The 14,748-nt window shown below is 43.6% G+C and overlaps 1 protein-coding gene across 5 annotated transcripts in view; it reads right to left on the bottom strand.

The window, feature by feature from the left end:
- The window catches only part of LOC130285507 (uromodulin-like), a 75,200-nt gene that overhangs the window by 44,160 nt on the left and 16,292 nt on the right, over positions 1-14,748 (bottom strand). For 2 of the 5 annotated variants that reach the window (XR_008847355.1, XM_056536986.1), the window contains exons 1-2: positions 8,433-8,633; positions 6,378-6,416 (exon numbers count right to left, since the gene is read on the bottom strand). Coding sequence is in view for 1 of the 5 variants with exons in the window: in XM_056536986.1 (XP_056392961.1) it covers positions 6,378-6,416; positions 8,433-8,490 (97 nt within the window). In the remaining 4 variants the exon portion in view is untranslated. Of the gene's footprint in view, positions 1-3,240; positions 3,450-4,115; positions 4,283-6,377; positions 6,417-8,432; positions 8,634-14,748 lie in introns of those variants that run through there. The other 3 variants (XM_056536988.1, XM_056536989.1, XM_056536987.1) reach the window with 3 other exon arrangements.

Genomic DNA, 14,748 nt, shown 5'->3' with positions numbered 1-14,748 from the left:
AGTTGTCAGCACCCGGGGCAAGGCAAGTAATTTGCGCCCCCTAACCCATGGATTTTAGCACTCGAGTCTCTTCCACTAGATTAGTTAAAGAAACCCTTACCCCCTAAGTATTGTTTGTTATGAAAATACTGATGTAATTAAAGTAAAATGCATCTAAATACAAGTTTATTTTCAAACACTTTATTGAGTGCGAACATGCATTACACATTCTCCACATTTTCAGCAGGTCTATGAATACAAATCTACAAATGTAGTAACCTAGCATAGGCCATGCTATTATATGTCGTCTCACAACCATTGTAAACGACAAAAAATATCAAGAACAAAAACTAAACATCAAAATGGAACCATACCCTGGAGATGATCCAAGACTGGGCTAGATGGAGCCAACTTCCTCAATCCTGTACCTCTAATTGTAATTCTTTAATAGAAGTGCAAGATATCAATCGGTATATAATTAGGTAGGCAGTAAAGTACCCCCACATTAGGTAGGCAGTATAGTTCCCCCACATTAGGTAGGCAGTATAGTTCCCCCACATTAGGTAGGCAGTATAGTTCCCCCACATTAGGTAGGCAGTATAGTTCCCCCACATTAGGTTGGCAGTATAGTTCCCCCACATTAGGTAGCAGTATAGTTCCCCCACATTAGGTAGGCAGTATAGTTCCCCCACATTAGGTTGGCAGTATAGTTCCCCCACATTAGGTAGGCAGTATAGTTCCCCCACATTAGGTTGGCAGTATAGTTCCCCCACATTAGGTTGGCAGTATAGTTCCCCCACATTAGGTAGGCAGTATAGTTCCCCCACATTAGGTAGGCAGTATCGTTCCCCCACATTAGGTTGGCAGTATAGTTCCCCCACATTAGGTAGGCAGTATATTTCCCCCACATTAGGTAGGCAGTATAGTTCCCCCACATTAGGTTGGCAGTATAGTTCCCCCACATTAGGTAGGCAGTATAGTTCCCCCACATTAGGTTGGCAGTATAGTTCCCCCCACATTAGGTAGGCAGTATAGTTCCCCCACATTAAGTTGGCAGTTCCCCCACATTAGATTGCCAGCTCGCCCACATTAGGTAGGGAGTTCCCCCACATTAATAGTAAGCTCCCCCACAATAGTAGGCATCTCCCCCACATTAATAGGCAGCTCTTCAACAATAGTAGGCAGCTCCCCCACAATAGTAGCAGCTCCCCCACAATAGTAGGCAGCTCCCCCACATTAGGTCAGCATTTCCCCCACAATAGTAGGCAGGTTCCCCACAATAGTAGGCAGTTCCCCCACAATATTAGGCAGCTCCCCCCCCACAATATTAGGCAGCTCCCCCCACATTTGTAGGCAGCCCCCCCCCACATTAGGTCAGCAGTTCCCCCACAATCGTAGGCAGCTTCCCCCACCCCACAGACATACAGCTTCCAGCCATAAACAGTGTATGGCTGGAGGCTGTATGTCTGTACTGCTGCCCCCACAGTGATCCGGTCACCGCTCCTCCGGCCCGGGGTCACATCTACTGCTATGGCCTATGGACCATAGCAATAGGTGCTGGGACCAGGGGAGCGGTGACCGGAACACTGAAGAAGATGACGCGCCGCCGGTCACTTACCAGGCCCGTCCTCCTGCGATGATCCTGCGGTCCTCCTGCGTCTCTATGGTTGTACGCACGGGACGTCAGTGACGTCCCGTGCGTACAACCATAGAGTCGGAGAAGCGAAGGACCGAAGGAGGACGCGCGCTAGCCGGGGAATGGTGAGTGACCGGCGGACATCCTTATGTCCCGAAAAGATTTTTCGGGACACAGGGATGTCCGGGATAGGAATACCGTATTTATCGGGGTATACCACGCACCGGCCTATAACACACACCCTCATTTTACCAAGGATATTTGGGTAAAAAAAGTTTTTTACCCAAATATCCATGGTAAAATGAGGGTGCGTGTGTGCGCGTGTATACCCCGATATACCCCCAGGAAAGGCAGGGAGAGAGAGGCCGTCGCTGTCCGCTTCTCTCCCCCTGCCTTTCCTGGGGTCTAGAGCGCTGCTGTCGGCCCTTCTCACCCCCTGGTTATCGGCGCCGCTGCCCGTTCTGTCCCCCTGACTATCGGTGCCGGCGCCGATAGCCAGGGGGAGAGAAGCGGCGCCGACAGCCAGGGGGAGAGAAGGGGCAGCGGCACCCATTGCCGGCGCCACTGCCCCGTTTCCTCCCCCCATCCCCGGTGGCATAATTACCTGAGTCGGGTCCGCGCTGCTGCAGGCCTCCGTCGTGCGTCCCCAGCGTCGTTGCTATGCACGGCGCGGCGCACTGACGTCATGCGCCGCGCCGTTCAGCGCATAGCAACGACGCCGGGGACGTACACCGGAGGCCTGGAGCAGCGCGGACCCGACTCAGGTAATTATGCCACCGGGGATGGGGGGAGGCAACGGGGCAGTGGCGCCGGCAATGGGTGCCGCTGCCCCTTCTCTCCCCCTGGCTGTCGGCGCCGCTTCTCTCCCCCTGGCTATCGGCCCCGGCACCGATAGTCAGGGGGACAAAACGGGCAGCGGCGCCGATAACCAGGGGGTGAGAAGGGCCGACAGCAGCGCTCTAGACCCCAGGAAAGGCAGGGGGAGAGAAGCGGACAGCGACGGCCTCTCTCTCCCTGCCTTTCCTGGGGGTGTATCGGCGTATAACACGCACACAGACTTTAGGCTAAAAATTTTTCGCATAAAAAGTGCGTGTTATACGCCGATAAATACGGTACTTCTTTTTATGTGCCCGGGCCGGCTCCCGTGTGTGGCTGCAGGCGGGGGCCGACCAGAGCATATAAAAACTAATACTGTATACTAAAAACCGGGGGACCTCCAGCTGTTGTGAAACTACAACTCCCAGCATGCCCGGACCGGCAAAGGCTGTATTCCTATAAGGATAGTATTCCTATCCCAGAGAGCACGCCCCCCAGATGTTGAGCCCGGTGCGGACGCCCCCCCCCCCTACACCCCCCACGCTACGCCTCTGGGGAACATACATTTCCAATTGATTTGCATGGGACTTTAAACAAAAACCCCGACACTCACAAATGGGGGTAGTTAAGGGTTCAATTAATTATCCTATATTTTAAGTGGACATATAAGTAACATGTGACCAAGTATTATTGAAATATCTCCAGCCGTTTGGAAGTTATGCAGTAACATATATTTCCCATTGACTTGTATGGGACTTTAAACATAAACCCCGCCCCTGGCAAATGGGGGTGAGTAAGGGTTAAATTACCTATCCTATGTTTGTTGTAGACATATAAGTAACATGTGTGCCAAGTTTTATGTTAATATCTTTAGCCGTTTGGACGTGATGCTGGAACATACACACATACATACATACATGCATACATACATATACACACACATACATACACACACATACACACACACATACACACACACACACACATACACACACACACACACATACACACACACACACATACACACACACTCACATACACACACTCACATACATACACACACATACACACACACATACACACACACACATACACACACACACATACACACACACACATACACACACACACATACATACACACACACACACACACACATACACACACACATACATACACACACACATACATACACACACACACGTTGAGTTTTATATATATATATAGATTGCATTGGAGCAATAAAAAGATAACTGCAAATGTAGACAAAGGGGGAGATTTATCAAAACGAGTCCAGAGGAAAAGTTGCCCAGTTTCCCATAGCAACCAATCAGATCGCTTCTTTCATTTCTAACAAGGCCTGGGCAAAATGAAAGAAGCAATCTGATTGGTTGCTATGGGCAACTGGTTAACTATTCCTCTGGACAGGTTTGATAAATCTCCCCCATAGCCTTCAAGTTTTTGATTTATTTTTATGACCATTTATTTGTGACCATGAAAATTTTCAATAAGAATTTGACCAGGACTTTTTTTAAATGAGAATTTTGACTATATCATAATATAATAACTATATAATATCTGACAGCATATTCTGAGGATATCTAATATAAAATATTGTATAGAGGATGTTTTCAAGAAAAGCATACTGATTTCATTTATTTATCCTCCTTGGCCAAGTCCTCACATCTGATATTTCTTGGTTCTCTCCTCACATCTGATCCTTCTTGGCTCTCTCCTCACATCTGATCCTCCTTGGTTCTCTCCTCACATCTGATCCTCCTTGGCTCTCTCCTCACATCTGATCCTCCTTGGTTCTCTCCTCACATCTGATCCTCCTTGGCTCTCTCGTCACATCTGATCCTCCTTGGCTCTCTCCTCACATCTGATTCTCCTTAGTTCTCTCCTCACATCTGATCCTCCTTGGTTCTCTCCTCACATCTGATCCTCCTTAGTTCTCTCCTCACATCTGATCCACCTTGGTTCTCTCCTTACATCTGATCCTCCTTGTCTCTCTCCTCACATCTGATCCACCTTAGTTCTCTCCTCACATCTGATTCTCCTTAGTTCTCTCCTCACATCTGATTCTCCTTAGTTCTCTCCTCACATCTGATCCTCCTTGGTTCTCTCCTCACATCTGATCCTCCTTGGTTCTCTCCTCACATCTGATCCTCCTTGGTTCTCTCCTCACATCTGATCCTCCTTGGCTCTCTCCTCCCATCTGATCCTCCTTGGTTCTCTCCTCACATCTGATGCTCCTTGGTTCTCTCCTCACATCTGACCCTCCTTGGCTCTCTCCTCACATCTGATCCTCCTTGGCTCTCTCCTCACATCTGATCCTTATTGGCTCTCTTCTCCCATCTGATATTTCTTGGTTCTCTCCTCACATCTGATCCTCCTTGGTTCTTTCCTCACATCTGATCCTCCTTAGTTCTCTCCTCACATCTGATCCTCCTTGGTTCTCTCCTCATATCTGGTATTTCTTGGCTCTCTCCTCACAACTGATCCTCCTTGGCTGTCTCCTCACACCTGATCCTCCTTGGTTCTCTCCTCACAATTGATCCTCCTTGGCTGTCTCCTCACATCTGATCCTCCTTGGCTGTCTCCTCACATCTGATCCTCCTTGGCTCTCTATTCACATCTGATCCTCCTTGGTTCTCTCCTGACATCTGAGCCTCCTTGGTCCTCTCCTCACATCTGATCCTCCTTGGCTCTCTCCTGACATCTGAGCCTCAATGGTTCTCTCCTGACATCTGATCCTCCTTAGTTCTCTTCTGACATCTGATGCTCCTTGGCTCTCTCTTCACATCTTATCCTCTTTGGTTCTCTCCTCACATCTTATCCTCCTTGGTTCTCTCCTGACATCTGATGCTCCTTGTCTCTCTTTTCACATCTGATCCACCTTGGCTCTCTCCTCATATCTGATCCTCCTTAGCTCTCTCCTCACATCTGAGCCTCCTTTGCTCTCTCCTGATATCTGAGCCTCCTTGGTTCTCTCCTGACACCTGATCCTCCTTGGTTCTCTCCTCACATCTTATCCTCCTTGGTTCTCTCCTGACATCTGAGCCTCCTTGTCTCTCTGTTCACATCTGATCCTCCTTGGCTCTCTCCTCACATCTGATGGTTCTTGGCTCTCTTCTCACATCTGATCCCCCTTGGCTCTCTCCTCACATCTGAGCCTCCTTGGTTCTCTCCTCACATATGATCCTCCTTAGTTCTCTCCTCACATCTGAGCCTCCTTGGTTCTCTCCTCACATCTGATCCTCCTTGGTTCTTTCCTCACATCTGATCCTCCTTGGCTCTCTCCTCACATCTGATCCTCCTTGGCTCTCTCCTCACATCTGATCCTCCTTGGCTCTCTCCTCACATCTGATCCTCCTTTGCTCTCTCCTCGCATCTGATCCTCCTTGGCTCTCTTCTCACATCTGATCCTCCTTGGCTCTCTCCCCACATCTCTCTCATCAGGATCATGTCATAGAATCAATGTTTGTTTATAGTGATTGCAAAACATTGCTAAGAGGAATCGGATATTCATGCCAATTGAAAGAAAAATTGTAGTGACTGACATGAGCTCCCACTTCTTAAAGAGATTCTGCAGCAGTTGTATATCAGAAGGAACAAGTCACATTTGAGTCTTAAAAAATATGGCCCGGGAAGGACAATTTACAGTAAGGTAAGGGGAATGCATCTATTTATGTATTCTTTTCTCCAAAAGGTAACTACAGAACAAGAATACTTGTCATGGACATTGCTGTGCCTGGGAGAAGACCTTTTCACCAAGAGAATAAACTTTTTTTTGTAATAAAATTACATTTAAACAATTACAATTTTCAGCAGACTGACTAGTTCCCAACATCTACAGATGACAGATGATTCTATGTTAAACATGTCTATATATGTTGTCTATTTTTATTAATATGTTGATCCTATATTGATCTGCCCATCATACCTGTTTTGGATATGCATTCCCCTTTGAAAGTGGCTTGACCTGCAGAAACAAAACATGATGTTTATGTAACATATATGAAAAGATCTTTTACACATTCAGACCTTGGACCTATGCCTTACGTGTAACATACATTAGTCTAAAGTAGATGTATCTAGTCTTTGAGTGTCAAGCAGAAATGATGATCCAGAATCTGCTTTAGCAAATATTGACAGTAAGGAACTTTTTTTGCACATATATTTTATGGTCTGCAAAACGAATAAAATTACCTATGGGGTCCCCTAATTCTCAAAACAAAATCTAGATATAATAGAGTTATTGATATATAATCTCTATTTCAACATGAATTCTCAGAACTACCATATTCAAACACACTTTGGGCCAAACTCTTGTCTTTTTGACTTGATGTGATTTAAAGGTTTAAAGGTAACTCTTAGACCCTACTGATATTTACTATCCTATGTGGTCATGCACAAACTATTGGTAGAAAGGGAAAGAAAAGGTCCTCACAGACAGCAAAGATTATCAGATAAGTCATAGAGCTAAATGAAAAAGGACATCACAGAAGTGTGAGTAGTATGGCTCTATTAAAAAGTAATGTTTATTGAACATACTGTAAAAGATATAATCCTCAGAAACACAAACAATGTGCTAACAAAAAATCTCAATGATACTACGGTCATAGGTTGATAAACGTGGGCTAGAGCGCCGTGCAAATTTGGCCACAATATATATAAAATTCTACCCACACTGCAGTAACCAAGTATCAATCACAAATTCCTCCACATAAAACACGACCATCAAGCAAGATACGTCCCTCACGTCCCAACGCATTTCCCCCTTTTTTTACTTAATGTAGGCAATACTTTCATCGGGGGGGGGGGGGGGGGGTCTTAATCTGCAGGATCACTATAATAAAGAAATGGAGCACCACAGAATAACTATGCTCTGGTCCACAATAGGATTACTCGCTCAGATCCCTAGCCAAGAGCAATAAAGATAACAAGGGCGCAGATAGTTGTCCCAAAGCTGAACAGTCACATATGGGACAGATCTTCTATGATAGTCGTGCTTCATATGCAGGAGTTTATGATTCATACTTTCCGCCATGTGGATAGAATTTTATGTGTATTGTGGCCATATTTGCTGGGCCCACTAGCCCACGTTTATCAACCTAGCCATGACCATGGTATTGTCTTGTTGAGATTGCTTATTAGTACATTTTTGTGTCTAAAGACTATTAATTGTACAGTATATTCCAGCCTTTGCTGTCCAAGCATGCTGGGAATTGTAGTTTTGCAACAGCTGGAGGCACTCTGGTTGGGAAACACTGGTATATTCAATAAACATTACATTTTAATAGAGCCATAATATTTACACTCCTGTGATGTCCTCAGATAGAGAGAGGCTATGTTCACACAATGGAATTTCCTTGCGGAATTCTGTACGGAGATTCCGCGGCAGCAGAGTCCTATTTATTTCAATTAGATTCTCCTGCACTGTTCACATAGCAGAATTTTATGTGCCAGAAACATGTCTAATCTTTCTGTGGATTCCACACAGAAATGCATTGCCATCTATGAGATGGCGCATTTATGAGTGGTCCTAGTGCCGGCATGTCATGCTGTTAGGGGAATGTCCGCACAGAGATTTTCCACGCGGACATTCCCCCGTGTGAACATAGCCAAAAGGTCCTCGCAATCTCCTGTAGTGGACCAAGGAATCTCTGTATGATGCTGGATACCAGAAAAGAGAAGTGGTGATATGGTCTAATAATAATTTTATATATATATTTATATATGTATATATATATATATATATATATATATATATATATATATACTATAGTAATTTTCTGATAGTACGAAGCTCTCAATAACTCAATGTACATGGTCAAGGTCTTACATTACATTAACACCTCCCCCCCCCCCCACCTCCATGTGTATAAATCCACATAGAATGACCCTAAATTATGTAAAATAATAAAACCCAAATGAGAATCAATTTACATTAATAGAATTGGTCAGAAAAAAAGTTTTTCGATATTGTAATACTTACTCATGGCAGAAAAACTGCAATCGCACATTAGCAAAACAATCAGAAAATGGAGATTCATGGTGGAAGGTCTTTAGCCTCGAGGATATCTGCTTCACGATGAATTTCAGATGCTTAATGGATGTATCTGACTCTGTGCGAGGAGTATGAACATATTCCTAAACACCCCCCTATATATATATTGAGCAAATTCAGTATAAGGAAATGTTAACTCCAATGTTACCAATTGGAGCATACAATTTGGCACACCTTTGAATACACACTTCCTTAGCGCATTGTTTCTAAGCACTTAATATGCCAAACAATTCGCTGTTTTAGTACAATAAACCTTATTTATAGTTAGTGTATTAATCATGTAAGAAGCCAGGCAATTGTCCTGAAAGGTAATGGTTATTACTCACTACATACTAAAGTAGCTTCAGATGAGTAGTAAAAGTAACACTAATCTCCAAACACCTCTGTGAATATATATATATATATATATATATATTTTTTTTTTATTTTTTTTTTTTTTTTTTTTTTATTATTATTATTATTATTTTTTAAACTTTTTTATGGTAAAACTGTATGGAATATGTTCATTTTAACATTATAGAGAAATATTTCCTTGTCAAATAAATCCTAGCACCAGTATGTAGCAAAGTATTTAAAGGTTACTATGACAAATAATATTTTAAATCTGTAACACACATCTATCAATACCAGTGTTTCCCAACCAGGGTGCCTCCAGCTGTTGTAAAACTACAACTCCCAGCATGCCCGGACAGCCTTTGGCTGTCCGGGCATGCTGGGAGTTGAAGTTTTGCAACAGCTGGAGGCACCCTGGTTGGGAAACACTGATCTATACAAACGTATGGGAACTGGTAGCGCTACTGATGGGTAGGTAAGTATACAAGATGAATATTATGAAAAGTAAGTAGATATTAAGCAACAGACCTGAACATATATTAATAAAAAGTATTTTCCTACAACCCTTGGTTCTTTTTGGTACTGCACTTTCTACTTTACAATTTCACTATTGTGTAACTAGCAAATCCATAGATACCAAAATATATGCTTAATGTAAAACATATGTTTTATTCCCTACTAGCTGAGTACCCGGCGTTGCCCGGTTTTTCCTTCCTAATCCTTTTTGGGGAGGAAAATAAACAAAGGAGGAAGCTTTTGACTTCATATGCAGTCCTCATATATTGTTGTCATATCCCGACCTCCCATCATCATATCTCGACCTCCTATCCCGTCCTCCTATCCCGTCCTCCTATCCCGTCCTCCTATCTCGACCTCCTATCCCGGTCCTTCTATCCCGGTCCTCCTATCGCATCCTCCTATCGCGTCCTCCTATCCCGACCTCCAATCCCGTCCTCATATCCTGACTCGTAATATGTGTACCAGGTAGCTCCAGCCTAACGGAAATTAGATGGGAACATACATTTCCCATTGATTTGCATTGGACTTTAAAAAAAAAAAACCTGACCCTCACAAATGGGGGTAGTTAAGGGTTAAATTAGCTATCCTATATTTTAAGTGGACATATAAGTAACATGTGACCAAGTATTATCGAAATATCTCCAGCCATTTGGAAGTTATGCAATAACATATATTTCCCATTGACTTGCATGGGACTTTAAACATAAGCCCCGCCCCTGGCAAATGGGGGTGAGTAAGGGTTAAATTACCTATCCTATGTTTGTTGTTGACATATAAGTAACATATGTGCCAAGTTTCATGTTAATATCTTTAGCCGTTTGAAAGTTTTTGTGGAACATACACACACACACGTTGAGTTTTATATATATAGATTTAAATGTTTTGTTTTATACATTAAAAATGTCAATAATTTCAGTAAACTGTTATTAAAAAAAAAAGTCTTGGTTTTCCTTGTCCTGCTTCACTTGATCTTGCTGGAACTTGTGGTGTCATGGCAAGCATTCGGTAGGGTTTCGGGTGAAACAGAAAAGAGGGTGTTTCATGTTTTATTTGGATTGTTTCCATACTGAATGCCTTTTTTATTTTGGAACCTTTGTAAGTATAATAAACTATTTCCTGATTCAATTCCTGGCAGTACTGCACAATGCTCTGCTATCTTGCTTATAATGCATCTGAATAGGGGGTTACCAAAGAGAGGTCCAAGGCCCACCGAGATCAATGGACAATAAAACCTAGAAAGAATTATTAATATATTGTCATAATTGGCAAAAATATGTAATTACTTTGCATAATAAATCGACCTGCACCCCTTACATACATACAGGGGGGTCCTATATACAGGGGACACATTTCCTAAAGAGGGTCCTACACAAATGCTGCAAGCTACGTACGGTGGGTCTTATATATATAAGGAGCAATTTAACTACAGGGGGAATATAAAGGGGGAAACTACCTGTAGGGGATCATAAATACAGGAAGAAAGCTATATTCAGGAGAGGTTCTATCTTCAGGGAGCAAGCTACATTCGGAGGGGCAAACTACCTACATGGGCAAGCCTCCTCCAGACTGACCAACGCAAACCTTGAAAAGCAGTTGCAAGTAGCAACATCATCAATACCAGGCAACATCACAGTACCAAAGAGAAGCAATGCCAGCCAATAAGTTAGGAGTGAGTTATTTAAATGGTGGATCAAATATAGTGGCTAATATTTAAGTTTATCATTTTGCATGGCCTGTAAATAATCTTAGTAATATCCAAATGGCCCTCAACAGAAAACATGTTGTACTAAAAAATAAGTTGTAAGACTTTAAAGGGGTACTCCAGCCCTAGACATCTTATCCCCTATCCAAGGGATAGGGGATAAGATGTCTGATCGCGGGGGGTCCCACCGCTGGGGACCCCCGTGATTTCGGCTGCATCACCCCAGAGTGAACTTCGCTCCGTGCCGGATTACTGGCGATGCGGGGAGGAGGCTTGTGATATGACGGTCACGCCCTGCTTGTGATGTTAAGGCCATGCCCCCTCAATGCAAGTATATGGGAGGGGGTATGACGGCCATCACGCCCCCTCCCATAGACTTGCATTAAGGGTGGACGTTACGTCACGACGGGGCATGACCGTGATGTCACGAGCCTCTGGTGCTGCACTTGATGCTCTAAACAAACACGGGGTGGAGCAGGGAGATCGCGGGGTCCCCAGCGGCGGGACCCCCTGCGATCAGACATCTTGTCTAGGGGCAAAGGACCCCTTTATGGGTGCGTTCACACGCTAGTAACTAGCAACAGGTTTACCGCTGCAGGAAACCCGGTGCGAGTTACCCTACCATTAATTTGAATTGGTCCGCGGACAGTCCACAAATCTGACACTATTGCGGACTAACTGTGGACCCATTTAAATCAATTGTAGCGTAACTCACAGCGGGATTCCTAGTAATAGTAGTTGTGCATTGTAGAATATAAGCACAAGTCCAGCAGAGTATGATAAAATCTTTATTTAATCTCTGGGCATAAAATTGTCACCACCTGCGATGCATTTCGGGTTGCTACTCTTTTTTTTAAAGCATGTAAGACACACGCATTATAATAAACACTGGAAGTATAAGAGTCACCCAATCAATTACCTACTCATTAATCTTCAGGTAATAGTGGTGGGGTGGGAGAGGGGGGAAGGGAAGTGGAGAGAAGAAAGGAAGGGGAGAGAATGGAGGAGGTGAGGTGTAAAACTCCTAGCAATGCAAGGAGAAGCATAGACTAACATACTATAGTGAAAAAATAGACAAAAAAATGAAAAAAAAATCTGTAGTGATTGAAAAGGGAGTAGAATAATACAGTAAAGAACATGGGCTTAAAGGGGTAATCAGGTTATGCAAAACGTATCCCTTGTCCACAGGAAGTGACGTAGTAGCAAGGAAAAACACCCACTCAAATACTAATTCATGAATCTACTGTACATGAACAGCATGGCACGAAAACTAAAAATCAAGATATCTGAATGTGATAAAAAATGATAGCACACATTCAACCCCCACAGGAGGCAAAGAAAGAAAAGTCTACAAACCACATAGGAGAGAAGGAAGTAGGACATGAAGTGGGCGCTGTACTAATCCTTCCCCATGTCATTATCCAACTAGCAAATACCGTACAACTTCTTGTGAAGAGTCTCAGTTTCATCCCTTGGGAAATATTAATTCTATTCAAAACTATCCTGGACTTTACAAATGTGCACGCCTGTTGACGGTAAAGAGATATTTTTTCCATTTATCTGATAAACAAGTGCCAGATACCACGACCACTGATAACATTATGCAATTACATATGATGCTGTTTTTTATTTTAAAGAGCAAATAGCTTTTAAAGCATTAAAATAATTAGAAATATATATGTATATATATATATCTTCCTAAGACACCAAATTTTTACTGTACTACTATCTAAAGTCCACAAAGATATGTACCATCCCCCACTGAGACCCAGCATCTCATAAAGGCCCAGTGTGTGGATAGACAAACATCTTCAACCACTAGCACAGTGTTTGAGCTATCTGGAGGATGGCAAATAAGGGGTAAAATCTATGTACAATTTAAAACAGCAACCTCATTTTCATTGCTTTTCAAGCAACATAGTAGGGCTCTGTTCTCATATCCCACATGTTAAAGTTGTGGTGAGCATGTTGGAAAGGAAGATGTTGTTAACCCTTAGGGCAAATTGTATTAACCCTATGGGTTCCGGACGCCAGGGTGTGGTTATCCTCTACACCACCCGAGGTATGGCCGCTGGTTCCTGGGCAGGGCGCCGGGCAAATAATCACTTTGATGCAAGGTTACAGAACAACGGAACTTTACTGAGGCAGACAGTATGTTAAAGTCTTTACAGCTCAGTTCAGGCCCAAGGAGATGCTCAGTGAACTTTAGGGAGCTTGTTGGCTCTCTGGGACTTGTGGTAGACTTGGACTGAATTGTGCAACCCACGCTGACTTGAGTGACTTGACTATCTTGACTAGACTTTGATTTTCACCTGTAGGGGTTACTGGTAGTAGCTGTGTGTCTGTTATTAGGCCTTGGTTTCCCTCAGGAACACCAGACAACTGCTCAGGTCTTCACTTGGCTGTACCTCAGCATGCACTAGACTCTACTGGCAAGGCTATCTCCTCCCTAGTATATAAGGGAGCAATTTGGAGGAATCCCATAGGTCACCAACAAGTCACCTGTTCACATTGCACCTTCCTTGGTAACATAGGCCTTGACAACATAGATTTAAAGAGACAAATGCCTCAAAAGATTAACCAGCATATAACATAAGAGCTTTTAACACTTGACAGTCCTTAGGAGGGATGTGGACCCAGGAGAATACTTAAACGGAGGCCTCCACACAGGACGGGCAGGTGTACAGGATGACTGTACAGGAGCACCCCAAAAGCCCCCAAGGCACTGCTGTTTCATTTGCAGAGAGCAAGTATCTATTCTGATGACACTAATGAAGTTATCATAATGGCAGTGGATTTTCTCCTAAGGCATAACTTTTCATGTTTGGGGTCTTTTTTTGATCTACAGTTAGTAGGAGCCCTGATAGGTCCCTGCTTCTCTTTCTCCTCGGCTAATTTATACATGGCCTGGTAAGAGAAAAATATATTTTTTGCAGAAATCAACCCTTTTTTAAGGACAGTATAATGTCATATAGGCACTACCATACCAGCATTAGTAAAGTTTAGTAAATGGGCACTACCAGATACAAAACTTTGTATATGTTGTACATCTTGGCAAAACATTAACCTTTCTAATATACTTCATAAGAAAATGCTATTTCCATTTTATAGAAGTAATGGCTTATAAAATCATGGCTTTGTCCAAGCTGAAGCATAGGCATGGACAAAGTCCAATAAGCAAGGGTGGGCTAGCACTCCTCTGTGCTCTCTCCTGTCTGGTAGGACAGGAGAGAGCACAGAGGAGTATCATCAGATAGGAGAGAGCACAGAGGAGTACAATTAGCAAGGAGAGAGCACAGAGGAGTACCATCAGAAAGGAGAGCACAGAGGAGTCCTATCTGACAGGAAAGAGCACAAAGGAGTGCTATCAGACAGGAGAAAGCACAGAGGAGTCCTATCAGACAGGAGAGAGCACAGAGGAGTACTATCAGACAGGAGAGAGAACAGAGGAGTACTATCAGACAGGAGAGAGCACAGAGGAGTCCTATCAGACAGGAGAGAGCACAGAGGAGTACTATCAGAAAGGAGAGCACAGAGGAGTCCTATCAGACAGGAGAGAGCACAGAGGAGTCCTATCAGACAGGAGAGAGCACAGAGGAGCTCTATCAGAAAGGAGAGCACAGAGGAGTACTATCAAACAGGAGAGAGTACAGAGGAGTCCTATCAGACAGGATAGAACACAAAGGAGTG

The sequence above is a fragment of the Hyla sarda genome, chromosome 8 (genome assembly GCF_029499605.1).
Source record: "Hyla sarda isolate aHylSar1 chromosome 8, aHylSar1.hap1, whole genome shotgun sequence".
Lineage (NCBI taxonomy): Eukaryota > Metazoa > Chordata > Amphibia > Anura > Hylidae > Hyla > Hyla sarda.
Note: the sequence above shows the minus strand (reverse complement) of the source record. Positions and strands in the feature narration are given on the sequence as shown.